The sequence below is a fragment of the Orcinus orca genome, chromosome X, assembly GCF_937001465.1.
Source record: "Orcinus orca chromosome X, mOrcOrc1.1, whole genome shotgun sequence".
Lineage (NCBI taxonomy): Eukaryota > Metazoa > Chordata > Mammalia > Artiodactyla > Delphinidae > Orcinus > Orcinus orca.
Window position 1 is genome coordinate 27,198,633 of NC_064580.1, and position 24,076 is coordinate 27,222,708.

The 24,076-nt window shown below is 44.4% G+C and overlaps 1 protein-coding gene and 1 pseudogene across 1 annotated transcript; one reads left to right on the forward strand and one right to left on the reverse strand.

Annotated features, from left to right (window-relative positions):
- Window positions 1-440: 440 nt before the first annotated feature.
- Window positions 441-997, reverse strand: LOC117198664 (ubiquitin-conjugating enzyme E2 D3-like; annotated as a pseudogene).
- Window positions 998-9,816: 8,819 nt separating this feature from the next.
- Window positions 9,817-11,560, forward strand: LOC101277864 (melanoma-associated antigen B4-like). The gene has a single exon (XM_012537173.3). The coding sequence runs from the start codon at window positions 10,141-10,143 to the stop codon at window positions 11,173-11,175; it is 1,035 nt and encodes a 344-aa protein (XP_012392627.2). The 5' UTR covers window positions 9,817-10,140; the 3' UTR covers window positions 11,176-11,560.
- The last annotated feature ends 12,516 nt before the right edge of the window (window positions 11,561-24,076 follow it).

Here is a 24,076-nt window from a genome sequence, read left to right on the forward strand (position 1 = left end):
AACACGTGTCCCCTGCATCGGCAGGCGGACACTGAACCACTGCGCCACCAGGGAAGCCCACTTATTTATTTTATACATAGTATTTTGTATCTCTTAATCCCCATCCTTCCCCTGCCCCTCCCCCTTCCCTCTTCCCACTGGTAACCACTAGCTTGTTCTCTATATCTGTGAGTCTGTCATATTTCCCTAGTTTGCTTTATTTTTGAAATTCTCCGTATAAGTGGTATCATACAGTGTTTTTCTTCCTCTATCTCACTTATTTCACTTAGCATAATACCCTCCAACTCCATCCATGTTGTTGCAAAATGGCAAAAGTTCATTCTTTCTTTACGGCTGACTAGTATTCCATTGTGTGTGTGTGTGTGTGTGTGCGCGTGCGCGCGTGTGTGTGTATAAAGAAGATGTGGTATATACATCTTGGCAATTGTCAGTAATGTTGCTATGAACATTGGGGTGCGTGCATCTTTTCGAATTAGTGTGTTTTTTCCTTTTTTAACAGTAATTTAAAGTTTATTCTGGCTCTAATGCAGGTTATTCTGACTTTAAGGTAGCATACCTGGCATACTTCTGAGTCCGTTCCTGAGAAATTCTTTTGTACTTCTCTCTCTCTGTTTTATAGATCCATGCAGTCTATGGCACTAGGGGGGTCATCTGGGTTTGGATCATATAGCAGTGAACAAATGGATGAAAGAACGTTAGAAACGATTAAAGGAGGAGACCACTGTGATCTTAGAATATTGAGACAAATGCTGCCATTAGTGTTAATGTCTGAATGATAAATTCTTGTTGCAAATGCAACCTTAGGTAGTTTGAAGGGGTAGTCTGTAGGAAAATGAATTGTCAAAAGGAATACACCACCTTGATATGGGTTTTCATTAGCTTCCATAATTGTGGCTTGCCAATTAAACATATTATCCCCAGCTGGACCTGCAGAGCAGTGTGCTGGAGGGTCACGGGCCACATCACTAAGTTCCTTATTAATCCCTTTCAGCACCATAGTCTGTGCTTTTCCTCTGGCCCCTCACAGTCCTGGTGTGTGCTCAAAACTCTTGATTATCCGGGCGGCTGGGAAGGACTGTCTCTTCATCCTATCCTGGCTCTGCCAGACACAGGCACCTTCTTACTAAACAGAGAGGTTGGACTGGGAGGGTGGGGTCAGAGGCCTGTAGACGAAACTGGGGGGAAGGGTAGATGAGCGGTGGAAACCCTCAGGCTTAGAGAACCATCGAGAACCTGAAGGAGACCATCCAACTTAGTGAGGGGGTGGGGTTGTTGTTTTTTGTTTGTTTCTTTCTTTCTTTTGGATACATACCCAGGAGTGGAATTGCTGGGTCATATGGTAGCTCTCTTTTTAGTTTCTGGAGGAACCTCCATACTGTTTTCCACAGTGGCTACACCTATTTACATTCCCACCAACAGTGTACAGATCTCCACGTGCTTGCCAGCATTTGTTATTTCTGTTCTTTTTGATGATGGCCATTCTGATAGGTGTGAGGTAATACCTCATGGTAGTTTTAATTTGCATTTATCTGATGATTAATGATGTTGACCATCTTTTCATTTGCCTGTTGGCCATCTGTATGTCTTCTTTGGAAAAATGTCTGTTTAGGTCTTCTGCCCATTTTTTCGATTGGGTTTTTTTTTAACTGTTGAGTTATATGAGCTGTTTATATATTTTGGATGTTAACCCCTTATTGAGCATATCATTTTGAATTATTTTCTCCCATTCCACAGGTTGTCTTTTCATTTTGTCAATGGTTTCCTTTGCTGTGCAAAAGCTTTTAACTTTAATTATATTCCATTTGTTTGTTTCTGCTTTTATTTCCTTTGCTTTAGGAGACAGATCCAAAAAAATATTGCTATGATTTATGTCAAAGAGTGTTCCACCCATGTTATCTTCTAGGAGCATTATGGTTTCCACTCGTATATTTAGGTCTTTAATTGGTTTTGAGTATATTTTTGTATGTGGTGTTAGAGAATGTTCTAATCTCATTCTTTGACGTGTAGCTGGACAGCTACACGTCAAAGAATGAGATTAGAACATAAACAGAATTTGGCGATACAACAAAAGGAAATATGCATTTACATTTGAGCCAGTAACTCCAATTTTTCAGAAATTAACCCCGAAGGCACATCCACAACAATGTGAAAATACTGCAATGTCCGTGAATATATTAATTGATAAAAACATGGTATATTCACAGAGTGGAGCACTATACTATGTAGCTATAAAAAAGAATGAGCATGATCTTTGTAAACTAATATGGGGTGCTTCCAGGATAGTTATGGATATAGATATATAAAAGAATGTGTGAGTTTGGGGCTAATGTCAGTGATACCAAGCCCAGTGCCTTCCCATCCTGGTATGAAGAGGCTTTGAGAGATGAGGAAGAGAGAGCCTGAGCCAGAGCTGCAGCCAGGGCTCATACTGCTACGCTGGCCAGTGGGTGTTCCAGGGCATGTCCCAAAGCTCCTCCGGTCCCTAGTGAAGGCTGAGCGGATACTTCACATTGTATTTAAAGAAAGCAGTCAGTCTCCCAACTAGTGGAGGGCCAAGGTGGGGCTCATGGGAACACAACATATAATATATTTGTGTTCCTAGACAATATGCACAAATCGGAGATTTTTCTTTTTTCTATTTTTAAATGTTGTTCCTTTCAATTAAAGATGTGTTTAGCTTCAGAGTCTAAGTTTATTAATGACATGACTCACACATTTAGTGCAGCTTATCAGGTTGAGAAATAAGAATTTTGGTATTACGTAACACAAACTGGAAATCCTCGAATCATTTCTTGTCATTCGGAACATTGGAATATGGATTTTTTGTGAAAAAGGAAATTATTCCACAGTAAAGTCTGTGTGATCATGAGATACAGAAAAAAAAACTGAAGAGGTATTCACTTCTTGGTTTGTTTTATTCCTTTTAGTCTTTCTTTGTAAAATTGAAGTATATATACCTGGATTCGGTTAGCTTATTTAAGAATGTGGGAGAAGTGAAATCACAGTATTTTGCCTTCTTGCACACGTGCTCTTTTTTTTTAATTTATTAATTTTTAGCTGCATTGGGTCTTGGTTGCTGCAAGGGCTTTCTTTAGTTGCGGCGAGTGGGTCTACTCTTCACTGTGGTGCGTGGGCTCCTCACTGCGGTGGCTTGTCGTTGCAGAGCACGGGCTCTAGGCACGTGGGCTTCAGTAGTTGTGGCACGTGGGCTTCAGCAGTTGTGGCTCGCGGGCTCTAGAGCACAGGCTGAGTAGTTGTGGCGCACGGGCTTAGTTGCTCCGCGGTATGTGGGATCTTCCCGGACCAGGGCTCGAACCCGTGTCCCCTGCATTGGCAGGCGGATTCTTAACCACTGTGCCACCAGGGAAGCCCTGATCTTTAATTGTTCAAATATCAATTTAGCGTCTGCTCTTCAGAAGGCTTTTGGATGGTACTGGGGATGCTAAGAAACATAGACCCAACCCCTGCCTGTAGAATTCTAGAGTCTAAGAGCAGCATTCATAGAAAGCAGCTGGTGAACGAAGATCTAAAGGCCCAATAAAAATCAGGGGTAAGAAGTGGGGGTTGAGGGGTTCCTCATGAGGAGTCTAGTGTAAATGTCCTGATGCAAGGCACTTTGAGACTTTAGGACAATATAAAAGTCCTGCCGTGGGAGATAATTTTAAGTTAGGCCGTATGGTGAGCCAGCCAGTGAGGCTGTGGAAACACTGAACAGGGGCCAGACCCTCAGATGGTGGGTCTCAGAGTTGAGAGACTTAAGCCTGGAATGGAAAACTGCCCTTAACAGTTACTTTGAAACCATGAGTAAACCAGAGAGAAATCTCCACCCGGGGCAGGGATGGAACGTGCCCCGTGCTCCTGTCCCAGTGCAGGTGAACACAGTGCACAACCTAGGTGTTTTATGCACATCATCTCCAAGGAGTGTCTTTGAAATAAAGGTGACAGTAGTCTGAAACTGGAAACTCAGAAGCCAGTGGGCTGATACTCTTTGCTGGGGGACAAGGAGTCAGAGCCCATTCTATTAAAAGGGCATTCGCATTCAGTTTTGTTTTTTTTTTTTTGGTTGTAATTCCGCAAAGTCTACGAGAGGTGTAGATTTTCGGTGACGGTAAAATTAATGACGATAGGGGTTGTTTAGTTTAGATGAAAGGGCAGCTTGGAAGGAAGAAAGAGTTAGTCTTGGAAGCAAATTCTAGAATATTTGAATTTCATTCAGTTGGAAGGAAAATATAATTTTCATATTTGATTTATTGGGGAAATTAAAGATTCTTTGTAAACAGCATTTTGGACTGATTTGGTGTTCCATGTCCTAGAATGCCACATATTCTCTGATATCTCCTGGATTTAAAAATTCCTTCAGGGTGGGTGGTATCGTCTGCAGCCAAAATAATCATAATCATGGTAAAAACAGACATTGTGTAAAGTCTCAATGTGGTCCAGGCACTGTGCCAGGTGTTTTACATACATTACCTGCATGCCACTAGCCCTGCAAAATAGGGCTTAACAAAGCCACTTCACCTGAGGCTCACAGAGCTTGGTGATGGACCTGAGTTCACACAGCTAATAGGTCACATGGCTGGGACTGGACCTCTGGTCTGAATTTGTCCAGAGCTCGCGCCATTCCACTCCTCCCAGCCTGAGGCTGATCATGAGTCAGTTAATTCACTGTCTTCTACCACTTCAAAATGTGTCTTGAGTGATGAAAAGAAGGACTCTGTGACCAAAACACTGAATTGGAATACATACCCACAGCAGTACAGATACGGAAATAAACAAGAGATATGAATAAAGGAGAGAAAGAGATAATGCTCGGTAACAATATGATCATCTGCATGTGCAAAATCAGATACCCTCAAATGATCAGGGGCTTACAAGATTATCTGGCTCTATCCTTCTATGTAGAAAGTAAATATTTTAGAACTACCCTAAGTCTGGCTGGTGAAGAGAAGGAATATATCAGCTGTTTTTCTCTGACAGCGTAACATCTGTCCTGAGTTCGTTAATTTGTGCTGCATTTTCCTAATCTTACATCACTTTCGGGACAGAGACCCATTTTCTCCCGAGATTTGCAATAGGGTAACTGGTCAAATGTTTCTAGGAATATGCGTTTCCCAGGAAGCCTTTAATCAAGAGACAGAAGCTGATATAAGAACCCCCATGAATGAGGACCGAGGAGACGATCACCCCTGAATATAGGAGTTATCCAAAGACTAAGGAGAGTGACCTCAGTTCCGTAGGAGGAGGAGTGCCAGGCTTTGTTAGATGTAGTGAGCACGTTGAGTGAGGAATCATGGAAGGACCCAGCCAGAACAGTGAGGTCCAATAGAGTTGCATCCCTGCTGCCTGTTCTTGGAGGCCCCAATGGACTATGGTCATATGAGGATCACCCTGACTTTCAACTTGGAATTCTTAGGAGAGTAGGACCTTGATGTAAGACAAGCAGCTTCAGGAAAGCAGAGAGTGGAGTTACAGGATTGATCATGTGTCAAGGTGACGATCTGAATGTGGACTAAGGGTAGCACGCACAGCATAAAAGGAGGCCCCAGAAAAATCTCTGATGCTGTCATCCCCGGGAAGCTCTGGCCATAGATGTCAGGTTGATTTCAGCCTGGAAAGTCTCAGTGAGGTGAGGGTCTCTGTCTAATGGGGTTGGCCTCAGTTTTGCAGAGAGAGAGACCTGAGCCCTAACAAGAATTCATGTGACGATGCTGAGTGTTATGAGGGGACCCCCAAAAGCAGAGGGGGCCAAATAGAATTCTGTACAGTTCTTAGCCCTGGGAGACCCAGAAGAGCTACTGCTGAGTCATCCCCTCATTCCACCCGAGTGATCTCAGGGAGGGAAGGGCCTCATCTAGCAGGATCACACTCCAGTTCTGCAGAGGGGGACGTCTTGGCCATAACCAGAGTCAAGGTGAGGACCCTCAGTGCTAATGAGTGGGTCTCTCCCCCAAGGAGGGAGGCTCACAGGGTGGCGCCCGTCTTGTCAGGCAGAGATGGTCGGAGCAGCGCCCTGACTTCCCCCCACTAGGGCCTCGGGGAGGTGAGGGCTTGGTTCGGAGGCTGGAGGACCCGGGACCATAGAGGGCGGGGACCCGGGCTCTGATAGACGGCACCAGCAGGACGCAGGGACCGCTGACCCCTGAACAGTGGGTGTTCCCGCAGAGTCCCGCCCCTGCCGTCAGCCCTCGGAGACCCCACGCAGCGCCGGATGCGGCTCCCCCGGATTTCCGCTTCGGAAGCGAGGAGCCCAACCGGGAGCCGCGGCGTTTGTTCGTCCGAGCGTGGGTTTTCGGGACTCGTCCGGAGCCACGGTGAGGACCTGAATGTAGCCTGAAGGGACCTTCCCTCCCCTCTCCCCACTTAACAGAGGTAACCCCCCCGCCTCCCGCCCCTGCCTGCCATCAGCAGCGTGGGACCCTGATCTGACGTATATGCCAGAGGAGTTGCCGTCTGGAGGGCCTCAGAGAGTGGAGGGCCTTTGTCTAGAGGGGCCGGCTTCGTAGGCAAAGGGTGTAGTCTTGTCCCCAGCAGGTGGAAAGTGGGACCTTCAGAGCTGACGAGGGTCCCTCCTTCCGAAAGGCGTGACTGCACGGGGCTCCCTCCCGCCTTCACTCGCGCGATGCCCTAGAGTAATTCAGGCTGAGAGAACCCCTCATTTCTGCCTGGGGTGGGAAGTGGGGTTGGGGGCTAGGGGACGTTCGGGTAGAGAAAGGCCTTTATGGAAAGGGGGCAGGACTTCCCTGGCGGTCCAGTGGTTAAGACTCCTCGCTTCCACTGCAGCGGGCGCACTTTCGATCCCTGGTGGGGGAACAAAGATCCCACGTGCCACATGGTGCGGCCAAAAAGAAAGGGCGGGGGCGTGGACCAAGGGGGTGTTCTGTACGCTAAGTGAAATAAGTCAGACAGAGAAAAACAAATACTGTATGATTTCACTTACACGTGGAAGCTGAAACACAAAACAAATGAACAAACAACAGAACAGAAACAGTTATGGATACAGAGAGCAAACGTGGTTGGGGGAGGAGAGAAATTAGGTGAGGACAGTTAAGAGATACAAACTACCAGTTACGAAGTAAATGCGTAAAGGGTATGAAATGTAAAACAAGAGGTAGTTGGATGGATGGATGGATGGATGGGTGGATGGATAGATAAGGCAACCCCATTAAGCTTAGGGAGGAGACTTGGCCCTAAAAGAAGCAGAGGTAGGACCATCAGTGTTAGTAAGCAGACCTCTCGTGAAAACAGGGAACTGCACAAATCAGCAGCCCTGCTCTCAGACCTGGGAGTCCCCAGATAAGGTAGCCGGGATGTGGAGCCCCCGACTTCTCTTCTAGCTACTCAAGGAGGTGAGAGCTGCGGTCTGAGGCATGTAGATTCGGGTCAGTGGAGGGAGGAATCCCAAACCCTACCCGGACTGGACGCCAGAGTCCTGAATGAGGACTGAGGGAGCCACCAACTCCAGAACAGTGGGGTCGGAGAGTCCCACCCTTGCTGTTACCAGGCGTAGCCGAGCCCCAGATCAGCTTTGGCAGAATGAGGCTCACTCTGACTGTAAGCTCAGGTCCCAGGAAGATGAGGACCTTTTCTGACGGTCATGGACTCACGTCAGCAGAGGGCAAAGTCCCAGGCAGGGTGCAGAGTCAAGGTGAAGATCCTGAGTGAGGAAATGGAGACTGCTCCATACACAGTGGAGAGAGCTGCATCTCATGCCGCCCCTGCCGTTAGCCCCGGGAGGCCCAGGGCAGAGCTGGCAGGCTCAGGTGCCCCCTAACTTCTGCCTGTGGGGTCTGAGGGAGATGAGGGCCTTGCTTTAAGGGCTGGCTGCCCGGTTCAGCAGAAGAAGGGGAGTCCCAGGCCATGATCGATGTCAAGGCACAAAGTCTATGTGAGGAATGAGACAACCGACTCCCCCAGAACAGAGGAGACCCCACAAAGTGCCACGTCTGCCTTCGCCCTGGGAAGCCAGGTTTAGAGCTCTCAGGCTGAATTGCCCTCTCAGTTCCTCCAAGGGTGGTCTCAGGGACGTCAGGGTTTGGGTCTAATGGGAGAGGCCTCATTCAACATAGGGAAGAAGCCTGGTTCCTAACGAGAGTCAAGGTGGTAACACTGAGTGAACGTGAGGGAGCCCCACCCAGAAAGAAGTGAACCACATAGAATCTCATCCCTACTCTCAGACCTGGGAGGGACACTCAGGCATGGTGACCTGATGAATATCACTCACGTTTTCCCGGACCATGGCAGGGAGGTGAGGAACCTCCTTGATGGGAGTATGGGCTCAGGTGAGCAGCCGGAGGATTTCCAGGTAATGCCAGGAACCAAGGAGAGGACCCTGAGAATTGAGGGGACCACCTACACCACAATAGTGAGGGCCACAGAATCTCTTCCTGCCTGTCAGCGTTGCAAGTCCACACACAGTTGTAGCTAGAGAGACAAGAAAATTTTCTTTCTAGCGGGTCTCGGGGAGTTGGGGGCCTTAGTGTGAGGGGATAGACGTCAAGTCAAGACACAGAGGATGTCCAAGTCCTGCTGTGCGTCAGGGTGAGGACACTGAGGGATGATGTAGATGCAGACCCACCCAAAGCAGTGGGGGCCCACAAACTCCCACCCCCCTCAGCCCTGGGAAACCCCAGGTAGAGGTAGCCTGATGTGTCACCCCTCACTTCGGGCCCCAGGGACCCAGGCAGATGTGGGCCTTGATCTGAGGCCAGAAGACTCAGGTGGGCTGAGGGAGGAGCGTAGATGCCGTCTGAGTGAGGGCGAAAGAGGCCAACGATGCCGCAACAGTGGGGTCCCGTGGAGTCCAGCCCCTGCTACCAACCCAGGGAGGGCATGGACGGGGGTGACTGGCAGTGGCTCACCCTTTCTTTCATCTTGGGGATCTCAGGAAGGTGAGAATCTTAATGTAATGCAAGCGAACTCAGATCAGCGGAGGGAGGATTTCTGGGATTTGCCAGGACTCACGGAGAAGATGCTGAGGACTGTGGGGGGAAGTCCACCCCGTGCCAGCGGGGACCGCGCAGAGTCCCTCTCCATTGTCGTTCCTAGAGGCGCCCCCGGGCACAGATGTGAGGCACAAGTGCCCATCAGTTCCCCACTCGGAACTCACAGGGAAGTCAGCATCTTGGTGTGATGGGTCAGCAGAGGGAGGAACCGTAGACCCTCCCCTGAGTGAGAAATGGGGACCGTGAGGGAGGACCACACGTTATAGGGCCTCAGCCTGCCTGCTGCAACTTTCAGCCTCTGGAGACTAGGGGCGCTGTGGCCAGATAAGGCCATCGTCACTTCCACTGTTCGGTCTCAGGGAGCTGTGGGCCGTACTGTGAGGAAATGTCCTCAAGTCAAGAGAGAAAGGAGCCCCCAGATCCTCCCAGGAGACCCAGTGGGGACTGTGAATGACGACTGAAGGTAGCACACCCCCCTTCCACCGAATCAAAGGCATAATAAAGAGTCCTGCCCAGGCCTCTGCTCAGACCTTGAAGGCCCGGAGCATGGTTGTCAGGCGGAGGCTCCTCATTTCTTTGTATCATTTCTAAGGGAGACGAGATCCTTCGTCTGAAGGTGCCACACCAGGGGCAGCAGGAGGTGTCCCAGACCCTTGGTGTCGACAAGATGAGGACGCTGAATGGTTGAGGACCAGCGAGTTCAGGACAGAGCAGGCCCCACAGAAGTGTCAGCGCTGTGCACCCCGACAGTGTCCATGACTCAGCTCCTTCTCGTGGGCCCCAGGGAGCTGTGAGGTGTCACCTTTAGAGCAGCACAGGAAAGAGGTCCCGGCCCTACCAAGAGTCGATGTGACAATCCTGTTTGTGAACGAAAGGGACCCTTGGAACCCAGAGAGGGCCTACCCTACCAGGATCTGTGGTCACCGCCGTCAGCCACAGGCAGGGCTGGCAGGCTGTAGCCTGAGGCTCACTCACTCTCGCTTCTTACCCTGGGTTCTCAGGGGACAGGCTGACCAAGAACAAGAGCCTAGTGGTTCCTAGAGCAGTGCCCTCAAGGAAACGTGCAGAGCGGCCTTCTTCAAGTCAGGGTGGGACCTCCCTGCTGAAGGTGCTCACACCCTCTCACCTTCCCTCCTCCAGGTTCCAGCATCACCTGCTCTCCTGCCCACTCCCCCGCTTGCTGTCCCTGCCCATAGTCATGCCTCGGGGGCAGAAGAGTAAGCTCCGTGCCCGCGAGAAGCGCCACCAGGCCCGGAGGGAGACCCAGAATCTCGGGGGTGCTCAGGCCACTGCAGCACAGAGAGAAGAGTCGCCCTCGTGCCCCTCTTCTCCTTCTCAGGGTACTCCCCCGAGCTCCCCTGCTGCTGGCCCTCGCCAGGAGCCTCAGGGAGCCCCAGCCACTAGCTCTCGTGCTGCAGGGGTTTCAGGCCCAGGATCTGATGTGCGCGCCAAGGGCCCGGTTCAAGCAAGGAAAAGTTCCTCCCGCGCCTCAGCCTCTGGTGAGAGCTTTCAGAGAGATCCTCTGATCAAGAAGGTGGGAATGGTGATAGAATTCCTGCTGGAGAAGTATACAGTGGAAGAGCCCATTATAAAGGCAGACTTGCTGAAGCTTGTGAACAAAAGGTACAAGAGGAAGTTCCCTGAGATCCTCAGGAGAGCTGCTGAGTGCGTTCAGCTGGTCTTTGGTCTTGAGTTGAAGGAAGTCAAGCCGGGTGGTGATTCCTATGCCCTTGGCAGCAAGCTACATGTCAGCGATGATGGGCGTCAGAGCAGTGGCGGGCGGTTTCGGAAGAATGGGCTTCTGATGCTTGTCCTCGGTGTGATCTTCTTGAATGGCGACTGCGCCTCTGAGGAGGAGATCTGGGAATTCCTGAATGGTTTGGGTGTTTATGTTGGAAGGTGTCACATAATCTTTGGGGAGCCCAGGAAGCTTATCACAGAAGATCTGGTGCAGGAAAAGTACCTGGTGTATCGTCAGGTGTGCGACAGCGATCTCCCGTGCTATGAGCTCCTGTGGGGCCGGAGAGCCCACGCTGAAACCAGCAAGATGAAAGTCCTGGAATTTATGGCCAAGGTGGCTGGTACCGTCCCCAATGCCTTACCAGATCTCTATGAGGAGGCACTGAAAGATGAGGAAGAGAGAGCCCGAGCCCGAGCCGCAGCCAGGGCTGGTACTCGAGTCAAGGCCAGTGCGCCTTCCAAGGTCATGTCTAGCAGTTCCTCCCACCCTTAGTGAGGTCTGAGGCAGCTTCTTCACTTTGTGTTTGACCAACGCTGCCAACCTTTTCAGTAGTGAGAGGCTAAGCTGGGGCTGGAAAGCTCATAATGTATATCTTCTTTGTGTTCCTGTTTTACACTAGTATCTTTCAAATGTTTCTTTCACTAGAATGTTTCTTTAGATTCAGAATCCAAGTTTATAAATGACATGGATCACATATTTGTTGTTGTTTATCAGGTTTAAGCGTAAGAGTTTAGGTACTGTGTAGTACCATGTGAAAACTCCTTGCATCTTTCTGGGGTTCTGGACGGAGATAATATGGCTTTGGAATAGGAATTTTCTTGGAAATGTGAAAGAATGCTGTGGTTTTAAAATGGATGAAAGCAAAGTAAAGTTTAGTCAAATTTTGGTTTGTCTTATTCACCTTTGTCTGTCTCTTTGTAAAATTCAAAGATATACACCTAGATGTCCTTAGCTTATTCAAGAATGCCGACAAAATTAGATAGTAATAAGTTACATTCCTCACTCAGTGCCTCATTGATTCCCATCTGTAATTGAGCATCTGCTCTTTGGAAGGTTCTGTGCTGGTAGTGATGATGCTAAGATAAAAAAGACCCTGCACCTGCCTGTAGATGTTGAGAGTATAAAAGCAGCTATTATATAAGGAAGGTGGTGTGATGGAAAAACCCAGTGAGGATGGTGGGGAGAGAGTCCAGATGAGAGCAGTGAAGTATAAATTCTCTTAGCCAGAACACTTTCAGGTTTAGGTTATTTTGCAAATCCCTCCTTGGGAGGTAATTTTAAGTTGGCTGCGTGGTGGGCTAGATGAGGCTGTGATAATGGTGAGCAGGGGTCCAGTGCTTTTGCCCCGGTGCAGGTGAACACGGTGCCCAAAGAAACCAGGTGTTTTATGCAGATTGTCTCCTTTGTGGTGGGATGCTGAGAAGCCCCTGTGCTGGCACTCTGTGCCCTGGGCTGGAGGAGCCCCAGCCCGCTCCATTAATTGGTTATCGGGTTTTTTCAATTGGAGTATAATTGCTTTACAATGTTGTGTTAGTTTCTGCTGTGCAACGAAGTGAATCATCTACATGTATACATATATCCCCTCCCTGCTGGACTTCCCTCCACCCATCTAGGTGGTCACAGAGCACCAAGCTGAGCTCCCTGTGCTGTACAGCAGGTTCCCACTAGCTGTCTATTTGACACATGGTAGTGCACATAGGTCAATCCTAATCTCCCAATTCATGCCACCCCCCCTTCCCCCGTGTCCACATGTCCGTTCTCTATATCTGCATCTCTGTTCCTGCCCTGCAAAGAGGTTCAACTGTACCAGTTATCTAGATTCCACATATATGCGTTAATATATGAGATTTGTTTGTCTTGAGTGTAATCTGGCAGAACTCCTAAATGGGCCCAGATTTTGGTGGTGATGAAACACGTGAAAATCGGTTGGGGGGACGGGTTTGGGAGGCAGGGGAATTATTGGTCCTTGACACAAATTCTATAAGGTTTGATTTGCATCCTGGTGGAACCCCTGCCTCCACAAATGAAACAACATATTCTCTGATAGGGAAAATGTACTCAGGGTTACTTGCTAAGGAGCACTTTGGTTAATTCAGCTTTCTTTGTCCTAGAGGCCCGCATAGTCTCTGACATCTCCTGGATAAAATGAACAATTCCTAGAGATGAGGGTATCTCTAGGACAGAGAAGACCAGTCTCTTCTGGTATGAAAATAAGCATCATAATAACTGCCATGCATGAAAGACCCAGACATCGCCAGCCACTGTGCCAGGTGCTTTACGTATATCACATATGTTCCGACAGTTCTATAAGATGAGGCTTATCAAACCCACTTGGCAGACAAAGAACTTGCAGTATTCTCCGGACTGGTAAAGTGACAGAACCGGGAGTACAGCCCGGTCTGAATTCCTCCAGAGCCCATACTGTTCCACTCCTCCCAGCCTGAGGCAGCCCTTCTGTCTCTTAATCTATTTCTCCTCTCACTGCTCCGTGACGTCTCTCAGGCAATAAGAAAGAGGAACTTGTAGCCAAAATATTAAAAGCAGGCCTAAAGAAGGAAGGTGAACATGAGAATCAGACACCATTTGGGGATTGTCTGTGGGCTTCGTTTACCTAGGATCCTCCTGCCCCTCGCCCCAGGCTTCCCTGAGAGCTGATTGCCCCGGTCCCGGCACGGGGGTCCAGTCCCAGCACTTTGCGGCATCACAGCGCCCTGCCCCTGCGTCTTCCCCAGTGTGCCCTCGTGTCCAGACTGGAAGCTGACCTGCTGGCCAGCTCTTCTCTGCATCTTCCTCTGGAGGCTGCACTCAGCTCCCGGAGGAACGGACAGCCCATATGCCCTGCCCTCCCCTGATTCGGAGCATCCCGACTCCCCGCAGATCCCGTTCGTCACCGTGGACCCCTGGGACAGCAGCTGCTCTTTCCATGTATCTGTTCACTTCAGACAGTGACGTTTACACACCTCCTCATCTCCACTGGGTGCCTCCACCACATTCTCAGTGTTTGCAAGCCTGCTGGTGACGAGACTCTGATTTGGTATGGACTCTACAGGGCCTTGGCTTATAACCCCAAGGCTAGGGAGGCCTTGTTTGAAACAACGTGATATTTGCAGTAGGATTTTAATGAAGTGTCTTCTTTGAATCTGGCCACTGAATCCATACACTGATGAGTGAACTTAATTAAGGGGTCCAAAACCAAAGCCTTCTTCCTAAGTGGTAAAGGAGGAGGGACCAAGGAAATCACTGTGTAAACAAACATCTGCTGAGGCTGAATTCCTAAAAACCCATCTTGGAGTCCTTCTTGGAGGTGGAAAATGGTTCTTTGGCAGACATGCTAGCTTTGAATAACAAGGAAAAGTAATTCACCATCCTCCCAGTAATCCTTGTCTGTATCGGTCCCAGGGGAGATGCTGTTTGTTCAATATGCTTAATGGCACCTGTTCGGGTGTTCAGGTATGTTCAGTCAGGTGATGGGTGGCTATGATTTTGACCATGCAACCGAAAGTTAGGAGAAAATTCCCAGCCTACTGAGGTTACACAGGTTATTGCAATTGGCAATGCAGAAAGGTACTGGTGAAAGCCCTCTCTGCTGAGATGTACAGGGTACTTTTGGAAATTAGATGGAATCCTGTATTTGAAAACATGTCTTACATAGTATGCACAAGAAAAACTTGGTGAATTTCAAGGTAAATTTGGCCTTCTCAGAAACTCCTCCAACTAACTAAGAGGGTTGTTGTCATAAGCAATTGCAGTAGTTACTCTTTATTGAGCACACACTATACACCAGTTTATGGGAGACTGCAAACCTCATCCACATCCTGTCTTACTCTCCTTGGGTTCCTGGGGAGACTATATTCCCAGTCCACTTGTAATTAGGAAGGGTCACCTCCAGACCAAGGCACGAGGGAGTCAGTACGGCACCTCTGTGCTTTCTCTTCCATTCAGCAGCAAACAGAGAGAGCCCGTGTTGAGGTGTGGAGCCACGCGACGTACATAGCCGGGACCTCGGAGTCATCTGTGAGCGGTGAGCCTCTGCCAACCTTCATCAGATTTTATGTGCACAAGAAACAGACTTTTGTTGTGTTAAGTCATTCAGATATCAGGTTTTCTCTGTTGCATCAGTTAGCAATTACTTAATCCGAGTGATACTACTACTATTACTATTACTACTAATACTACTATTTCTTCTCTTAGGCTCATTTAAATGTTTTAATGACAGAGCTAATCATAGCATATATATTCTTCTTATAAAAACTTCTTACACACATAAATCACAATCTCCCCCCTTACAACATTGCTCGAAAATTCAGCCCCCTTTTCAAAAGTAACCACAATTAACTGTCTGGTGTGTGTCATTCTAAAGCTGATTTGAGGCTTCTTTGTACATAGATGTGCTACAAAAATACGTTGAATTTTTAAAAACACAGGGGCCACAGTGTACATATAGTTCTGTGACTTGCTCTTGTAACTTAATGGAAGTGAATGCAAGATCTTTCTGTGACAGCTTGTAAGACCCACCTCACGTTTTAAAACTGTCATCACCATTAGAAAAGGTCCCAGCCAGCCCTCTGGTCCTAAGCTACAGCGTGAAGTAGAGCCCCTCAGCCAACCTGTAGATCTGTGAGAACAAACAGTTGTTGTGTTACGATGCTACGTTTTGTGGCTCTACATTGGGCAGTGGAAGTTTACTAATAAGTACATTAAGGGCTAGCAGTTCATATTTTAATTTTTTATGTTCTTTGTCTTCCACAGGGAGCACATACTATTCCTAAAAATATTTTTAAGGTTAAGAAAAATAAACTTCAAAAGGCATGGGAAATTCTAATTACAGACGTTAGGGAAGCCTTTAAAATGGGAAAAATAAGCAAATAATTTACAAAAGAAGAGTGAAGTGACGCATGATTATTTCTCCTACAGAATGAAAACAAAAAGATTACCTATAGACTATTCTCTCTCCAGCTGGTGGATTGATAAAGAGAAATTTTATATCAGAGGATAAGTTCCTGATAGTTCATGAGTTTCAACATAGTTCTGGAGCACGTTTATCTCGCACCATCTAGAAAGGCGATATGTAGTACGTAAGAGCGTGAGATTCTGGAACCAGACACCTGGGCTTTCACTCCCAGCGCTACCATTTACTAGTTGTGTAATCTTGGGTAAATTCCGTAACCTCTCTGTGCCTCTTTGCTTGTCTGTAAAATTGTGATGGTAATAATACCTAACTATAAGATTATTTTGTGAATTAAGTGTAGGGCATTCAGCACGGTGCCCACGAATTCATAAGCGTTATATATGTGTTAACTATTATTTTATTATCAAAGCATTTTGCTGAGTTTTCATTGAAGGATTAATTGACATTTAATACAGGAAGAATATGGGCCCTATAGATAACCTTAACACTTAAAAACTACAGTGTAGAAATACTAACCTCTGAGAGGGAATCTGTCACCTCTGTAGTCCCTAAAGCACTATCAGATGATTTCCATTAATATTAATTAGGTCAATAAAAAGTATTAATGTTTAAATACAAGCCATGGTTATCAGAAAAACTTATTAGCCTTAATACTTCACTCCCCATTTGTATAGGATAAATGAGGTAATTCAAAAGAGAGAGATTTTATTTTTTTATCATTAGTAAATAGCTAAGCAGTGAAGAACTGAGGAACTCAGCTTTGACCACATCTTGGACTAAGTGAGATTTAAGGATTGTTTGGTATCCAAGGATACCTCTTAATGTAATTTCTATAAATCTGAGAAGAAAAGAGATTGTGATGATCTCATTTGAGAGTAATATGTGGAAGAAGGACCAGAATACGTTGGAAATGCTGCCTAATCAAAGCATTGTTTTCATGTATATTTTATAGTTTTTAAGTGATTTTTTTAGCTTAATGTTTTGTAGCTGGAACATTTTATGTCATAATTACTAGTCTCATCAGAGATTTCATTTTTATTTATACAAATATGTGGAATCTATGATTAGATGTGTGCATTTAGGCCAGTTGGACCTCCTTTATTTTACATCAGTGTACTTTTGGAATTTGGAATTCTCCTTTTTCAAGTATAATGCATATATATCTGGCACAGCTTCCTGCTTGACTCTATTGTTGTGCCTTATGTAAAATGACATTTAGTTTGCTTCTCATTGATTAGAATCAATAACATAAGTCATAATTATGTCCTGGAATAATATGCATTTCTAGTCTGGCTGCACTGTAGGTGGTGGGATATGGCCTGGGAAGCTAATCATCCTTTATCATTTCTTTCCACTTGGGAAAGGGCACCCAGAACGCTAAACAATCAACTTTGTAACTAAATATATAGGATAAAGTTGTTTATAAATTGGGGTCTCTTGTACTAAGGGGAAATATTGAGACCACCCTTTTTGCAAAACATAAATGGAGAACTAAGGCAAAGATAATTCAATCAGAATTTATGTCATCACCTCAAGATTTCAAGCCAAACCACAAGACTAGTACACTGAAATGTGTATATGTGTTGTGATGTCAATGTCCAATTCAAGTTAACTCTACATTTTATTGATCTGATGAGTACATTTGTTTGCTAAAGCCAAAAGACAATGCAGGTTCCCTGTCAGACTGTTATGATTGAGAGACCCCCTAAATTGTTTGGACTTATTGGCTTAATTATTCCACATTTGGGAATCCATGGAAGGGTCTCTGTTCTGGAACACTGATGCATGTGAGACTGTTGTGACTGTTCTCTCCTTTGCAAAATATTCTACTGCCTTGGCTTCTGTATTAGTCAAGATAAGCTAGGTTATGTTAGAGTGTCAAATTAATCCTGAAATCTCAGTGTTTTACCACATCAAAGGTTTATTTCTCAACCACACTACATGTTCAATGGTTATGGGGGAGGGAGGGGCATTTGGGGGTTTTCTCTGGGGCTTACCTATTCACTGAGGCAGGGGAGAGTGGACAGAGAGTCTCTAAAGGGCTGTTCTTTCATTCAGCCAAACCCATCACTTCTTCTCCCATTTCATTGGCTGAAACCAGTCATAAATCCTCGGTTAGCCTCAAGGGGTCTGAAAAATGGAGTTTTCCATGTGCCTGAGAAGAAGGAATATAGAATTGGGTTTGGCGAGCACAGCACTGTCTGCTACAGTTTTTAAGACACTGCCCTGTCCTGGTTCTTCTACCTCTCAATCTGTTTTTTCTCTGCCTCCTCAATGGACTTCTTTTCCGTCACCCCTTGGGGAACTGGTGCTCCCCAAGTTACCATATTCGGTCCACTATTTTTTTCTCCCCACATCTATCCCCAGGTACCTTCATCCACTCCTCCAGTTCTAACTGCAAACTATCTGCTGCTAACTTCCAGATCTATTATCCCAAGCCCTGACCTACCCACAAAGCTTTAAACATAAATCCAATAATGACTGATTCAAGGATATCTCAAACTCAATGTGAAAAAAGATAAACACATGATTTTTTTCCCAACCTCATTCGTCCTCTTCCTGTATTCTTTGTCCCAGTTAGTGGCAGCGTCGTATTTCCAAGTCTAGATTCCTCCCTATCATTCCCACCTCTTAATTTTGTACGCCATCTTAGCTAGGCTGTGCTGCACAGTTGTTTAGTCAGTTATCAGTCTAGATGTCCACTGTAAGGTATTTTTTAGATGCGATTAATAGTTACATCTGTAGGCTTTGAGTAAAGCAGATTGCCACCCATAGTGTGACTGGGCCTCGTGCAATCAGTTGAGGGCCCCAAGAACAAAGACTGAGGTTTCCTGAAGGAATTCAGCCTCAAGACTGCAACACAGGGACTTCCCTGGTGGTCCAGTGGCTAAGACTCCGTGCTCCCAATTCCGGGGGCCCCGGTTCGATCCCTGGTCAGGGAACTAGATCCCACATGCATGCTGCAACTAAGAGTTCCCATGCCGCGACTAAAGATCCCGCATGCCACAACGTGGACCCGGCGCAGCCAAAATAAATATATAAATATTAAAAAAAAAAAAAAAGACTGCAACACAGAAACCCTGCCTGAGTTTCCAGTATGCCTGCCCTGCTATACAGACCTTGGACTCAAGACTGTAACATCTGAGTTTCTAAGCTACTGGCTTGCTCTATGAATTTCAGACTTGCCATATATATATATGTATATATGATCTCTTATTGGTCTGTTTCTTTGAAGAACCCTAACTAATATACCACCATACACAAATGGAAGAGTCCCGCCAAATATCCTTCCTAAACACTTCTTCATCCTCTCTGTCCCTATTTACCAATGCTCTTATTCAGAGCTCTGCGGTTTCCATCCTAGTTAATTGAACTTACAACTCTGATATTGACGAGCATCAATATCTTGAAATTACTTATTTCTTTTCCTGATAGTCATAGTTCTTTGTCCCCTTACTTATTGTTAAACTTTGTTTCTCACAATTCTAGCAGTTCCTTCCTGTGTGCTACTTCTAGGTGATCAGCAAATCTGATTTTTTAGATATCCAGATTTTTTTAGAAGCATATCAAATTAAAATCAAGAGTTTACTTGAGAATCACCTGAATGGTTGTCCTGTGAGTCGAGTGCATTTGTTTTTATACAGGGACACTGGCTGCTCAAAGACCTTGCCTAATTACCTGATCTACTGTAATAGTCCAGCTAGAACCTTGAGACAAATAGAATGCTATTACATTTACTCTTGACCATGCCACGAAATTTTTTAAGTTTATTTTTAACCAGGTGGCCAAGTTACATTAAAATCAGTGGTCTACACTGATCTATCAATTCCTTCACTTTTACTTCTCAACACATCTGTCCATCTTTCTTACTTCTCCACTGAAACTCCTTTCACTACCACCACTAGGGATCTCCTGGGTGATAAATTCATTGGGTACTTTAAAATATAATGTTTATTTTTTCAGCTTTATTAAGGTATAATTGACACATAAGAATTGTATATATTTAAGGTGTACGATGTTTTGTTATATGTAAAATGTCAAAACACTGTGAAATAATCATTACAATCAATCTAATTAACACACTCACCACCTCACATAGCTACTATTTTCTATTTTTAATAAAAATGATATATGTCCACTACAGTACATATGAAATTTTTAAGAAGTTTAATACAGAAATTGAACTATCACCTATAATTCCATCACCTAAAGATAACAATTAACTACTAACAGTTCAGTTGAATCATTATTAATAATTTGATGCATTTTCTTTCAGAAATACATATATTTATGACAATAATATATATTATAGAATTGCAATAAAGTGCCTGCCATAAAACAGATAGGTATCTTTCTTTTTAAAATAATACTTTGCAAATATATTACTATGTATTATTCTTCTAATATAAGTGATTACTCTGTACATTGATTTGTGCATTTAAAAATTTTTTTTATTTATTTATTTGGCTGTGCCTGGTGTTGGTTGTGGCATGCAGGATCTTTAGTTGCAGCATATGGGTTCTTAGTTGTGGCATGTGGAATCTAGTTCCCTGACCAGGGATTGAACCCAGGCCCCCTGCATTGGGAGTGCAGAGTCTTAGCCAAGGGACCACCAGAGAAGTCCCTGATTTGTGCATTTTATATATAACTTTATGAGTGCAACCATTTCTCTAACTTAAAATTTTTATACAAATTAGAGTCTGTTTTATTGATATGTCTATTGTGACACCAATATAATACTGTTTTAATATTAAACACTTAAAATACATTTCAAAATGCAGCAGCTATTTGCTATATTTATTCTTTCAGTTGGCTTTTAAAATTTCTTTGCCAAATTCGAACTGAAAATTCACTTGGATTTAGAGTAGGTTTAAGTTAATCCTACATGTTTTAAAAATGACTTCTTTATGCTATTTAGTCTTTTTAACTCCAAGCACATTTTGATCTTTATCCTACTTTAGAGCATTTGACATGGTTGGCTACCCTTTTGTGCTTGAAATACTCTTCCAGGTTGCTTTTGGAATTCTACTCACCATCAGTTTTACTCTCATCTTTCTGATCTTTCTTCTTATTCTTCTTGTGGTCTTCCATTTTGGGGTCTCATCCTTAAGTATTAATGTCTTTGTCTCTCCTCTGCTTTCATCGTATAAACACTCCTGGAAGACCTCATTCTTTCCCATGGCTTCAACCACTGTCTGGATGCTGATATCTCTCAATTCAAAATTTCCAGACTTTCTAGACCTCACGTCTTATGAGACCAGTCCTGTAGTACAGGGATCTTGGTTGCTTAAATGCCTCACATAATTATCTCTTCAACTGTGATGTTCTGGCAGAATCCTATAAGACACATCCACTTAGATGTCTGTCAGGTACTTAAAATGAAATCTGTCACAAATCTAGACTCATAATTTTATCTTCACCAACCTGCTCCTCCTCTTTCCTTTCCCCTAGGAGAATCCCACCACGATACTATCAGTTACCCATTCCAGAAAGCTGGGAATCACCATTAATCCCCTACATCTCCCTCAGACATTTTAGTCTTTTACTGAGATCTAGCATATCTATATATGTCTTAGTAATCTATCACCAAAATAATGCTGTGTAATAAACCACCCCAAAATGTATTGGCATCCAACAATAAACATATTCTCAAAATCACAGGTGTGTGGGGTTTGTGGACAACTCTGCTTCAGGCTGCGGTCTGTAGATTTGGTTTAGGTCTACCCCACATGTGTTCATTCTGAGGCCCAGGATGAAGTAACAGCAACTTCCCAGGGTTTAGTTTTTCTCATGGCAGATCACTGGAGCCCAAGAGGACCAAGCCAAATACAGCAAGTACATGCCAAGGCTCTGCTCACATAATATCCACTAACATTATATTGGCCAAAGCAAGTCACATGTCAAGCTTAATGTCAGTGGCATCAAAGTACATGCCGCCCAACATGAAGCCATAGGATAGGTGTATATATGTAATTATTTCAGGGAAGTGAAGAACTGAGACCAATTATTCAACCTATCACAGCCTGATAATATTACTCAAATTTACCCCATCCTCCACATTCCACTGCTACTGCCTTAATTTGTATCTCTTAATTTCTCCCCCACGTTAGTGAATAACCTCAACTATGGTCTGTGATTCCATCCCTGCCCCCACTGAACGCATCTTTCACACACACATTAGAGTCATCTTTATACAACACAAGTTAGATTGTGACTCTTATGCTTAACATCACTAACTGTGAATCAGGACAATGTATATGTTCCTTTGCATGTCATATAAGACCACTCTTGTCCTGGCCCTAGCCTCCTTTCCACAACTATGAACCCACCAGCACCATCTAGTCGTAATGAAGTACTTGCCATTCACTAAACAAATTCGAGAAAGAATTCTGCACTTGGAAGATCATACTGCCAGTGCCTCAAAATGTCTGACATATAGTTGATGCCAAAAATAAATGTTTGGTATAATAATAATTGTAAAAGACCTTAGTCCTGGCAACATCATTTTCTCACTCACTAGACTTTGCTAGCCTAATTAATTAATTAAGTTAAGTAACAAACTCTTTGACCAGCTTTGCCGCTGAGCTCTTTCTGAAGCCCTGACAAAATATCATTTTTTCTTATGTGGCCTTTCCTGTCTGTATGTCATAGCTCTTCTCGTGTAGTTTTTATCTTATTTCTAATATTTTGCATCATTTATACTCAGGTTATGATCCTGAAAGTTTCATCCCAGGTGACCTGTTAAATTAGAACAAACTCAAAGGGAATGAAAATGGATGTTTCTATCATCACATAATAATGAATATACATACCTTTGGGAAGAAAAAAGGTTTAAAAACCCCAAAACAACTTTGGGAGCCAACTGTACATTAGGAAATTTATGGAGATGGAAGTGAAACAGTACAATGTATATCTGTGGCTTAGCATGATAGAGTGGAAAGAACATCAGTTTTGGAGAGAGTCTGGCAACTGCATACCAGCTTTGACACTTTCATTCATTTAATAAATAGTTTGGAGTACCTACTACATGCCAGTCGATATACTAGTGGATACCAAGGTGAACAAAACATACTCTTATAGTACAATGGGAAAGTTGAGTATGCTAGAAATTATTATTTGCCAGTATTCGTTTTCTCTACTTTGTGCAAATAGGAAAATTTCACTTCCCTTCTCCCTTTAAAGTTGGATTTTGCCCTGTGACTTGCTTTGTTTAGATGAAATATGGATATATGTCACTTACATTAAGAGGCAATTAGTTGCCAGTACTCAACTCTCAAGCCATAACTTCCCCCAGTGTAGCAATCATGGAAATATTAATACATATTCAGAAAGCAACACCATAAGTTATTGGAACTACTGTCAGCATGAATCCATCAGTAACGCCCATGAGCAGGACCTTCCTGCTGCTCTGCTTTGAATACACAGTGTGAGAAAAAAATTCTGTTTAAAGCCTCTAATATTTGGGGAATGTTTGTTACAACACTGTAACTTATACTAACCTGACAGATACAATAAATATAGAACAATTAATAAGTAGATGCATATAATAAAGGGGGGACTCAGGGTGCCATTGAAGTTAATGACAGAAGAATGATCATTGTATAGTGGTTAAAGATGACTTTCCTGAAGAAATGATGTTAGACTCTGGGATGGATGAAATAATAGTTAACCAAGTAGAGAATGTTAAATGGAGAAATAGTGCCTGTCTCCTAGGGCTAAGGATTAAAATGATCTAACATATTAACTATGCTGAGCAATTGGCCTATAGCAAAAGCTTAATAAATGCTAGTTTCCTTTTCTCATAATCTCCTAATTGGTTTCTGCCAAAATATTCCTTTGCCATTCACTAGACGCATCCTAGACTTCTGTCCATCCTTCTTAGTCTCTTCCAGCAGCCACCTTAGCCTTGGATCAGAAGATAATGCCGTGTCCTTTCACTGACTACAGGAAAATAATTCACTTCTACCATAGCTGAAAACTGACCTTAACTAATTTTAAACTGATCATTTTTAAGACCTTCTAGACAGACTGTCAAAGAACAGTCTCCTCGAATCACGACAGGCACTTGAAACCCAATATGTCAGAACAACTTTGGGGCTCTCCCCCAAACCAGAGTCTCTTTCAAGGCTCATTTCAGTAAATGGCCCTAGTATCTACCCTGTTGCTAATATCAGAAACCTAAGCATCATTCCTCTTCTTCATTACCCTCCCAAACTATAACCAAGAATCAAGATCTGTTGATTCTACTGTTAAATATTAGTTTAAAAATCTTCCTAGTTAAAAATCTTCCTAGTTGTCTTAATTTTCAATAAACTGTCCTCACCATCATCTCTCTTTGATTGCTTCCTTTGCCTTCTAACTACTGATTTCCCTGCATTTGCTTTTATGCACCCTTTCCAATCTTTTCTTCCTCAAGTTTTGAGACCTGTAGTACCTTTTGGATTCAATTTTGAGCTTCGTTTTCATGAATTTTAAATGGTACTT

Coding starts and splice junctions, on each gene's coding strand:
- LOC101277864 (XM_012537173.3), top strand. CDS start 10,141: ATGCCTCGGGGGCAGAAGAGTAAGCTCCGTGCCCGCGAGAAGCGCCAC.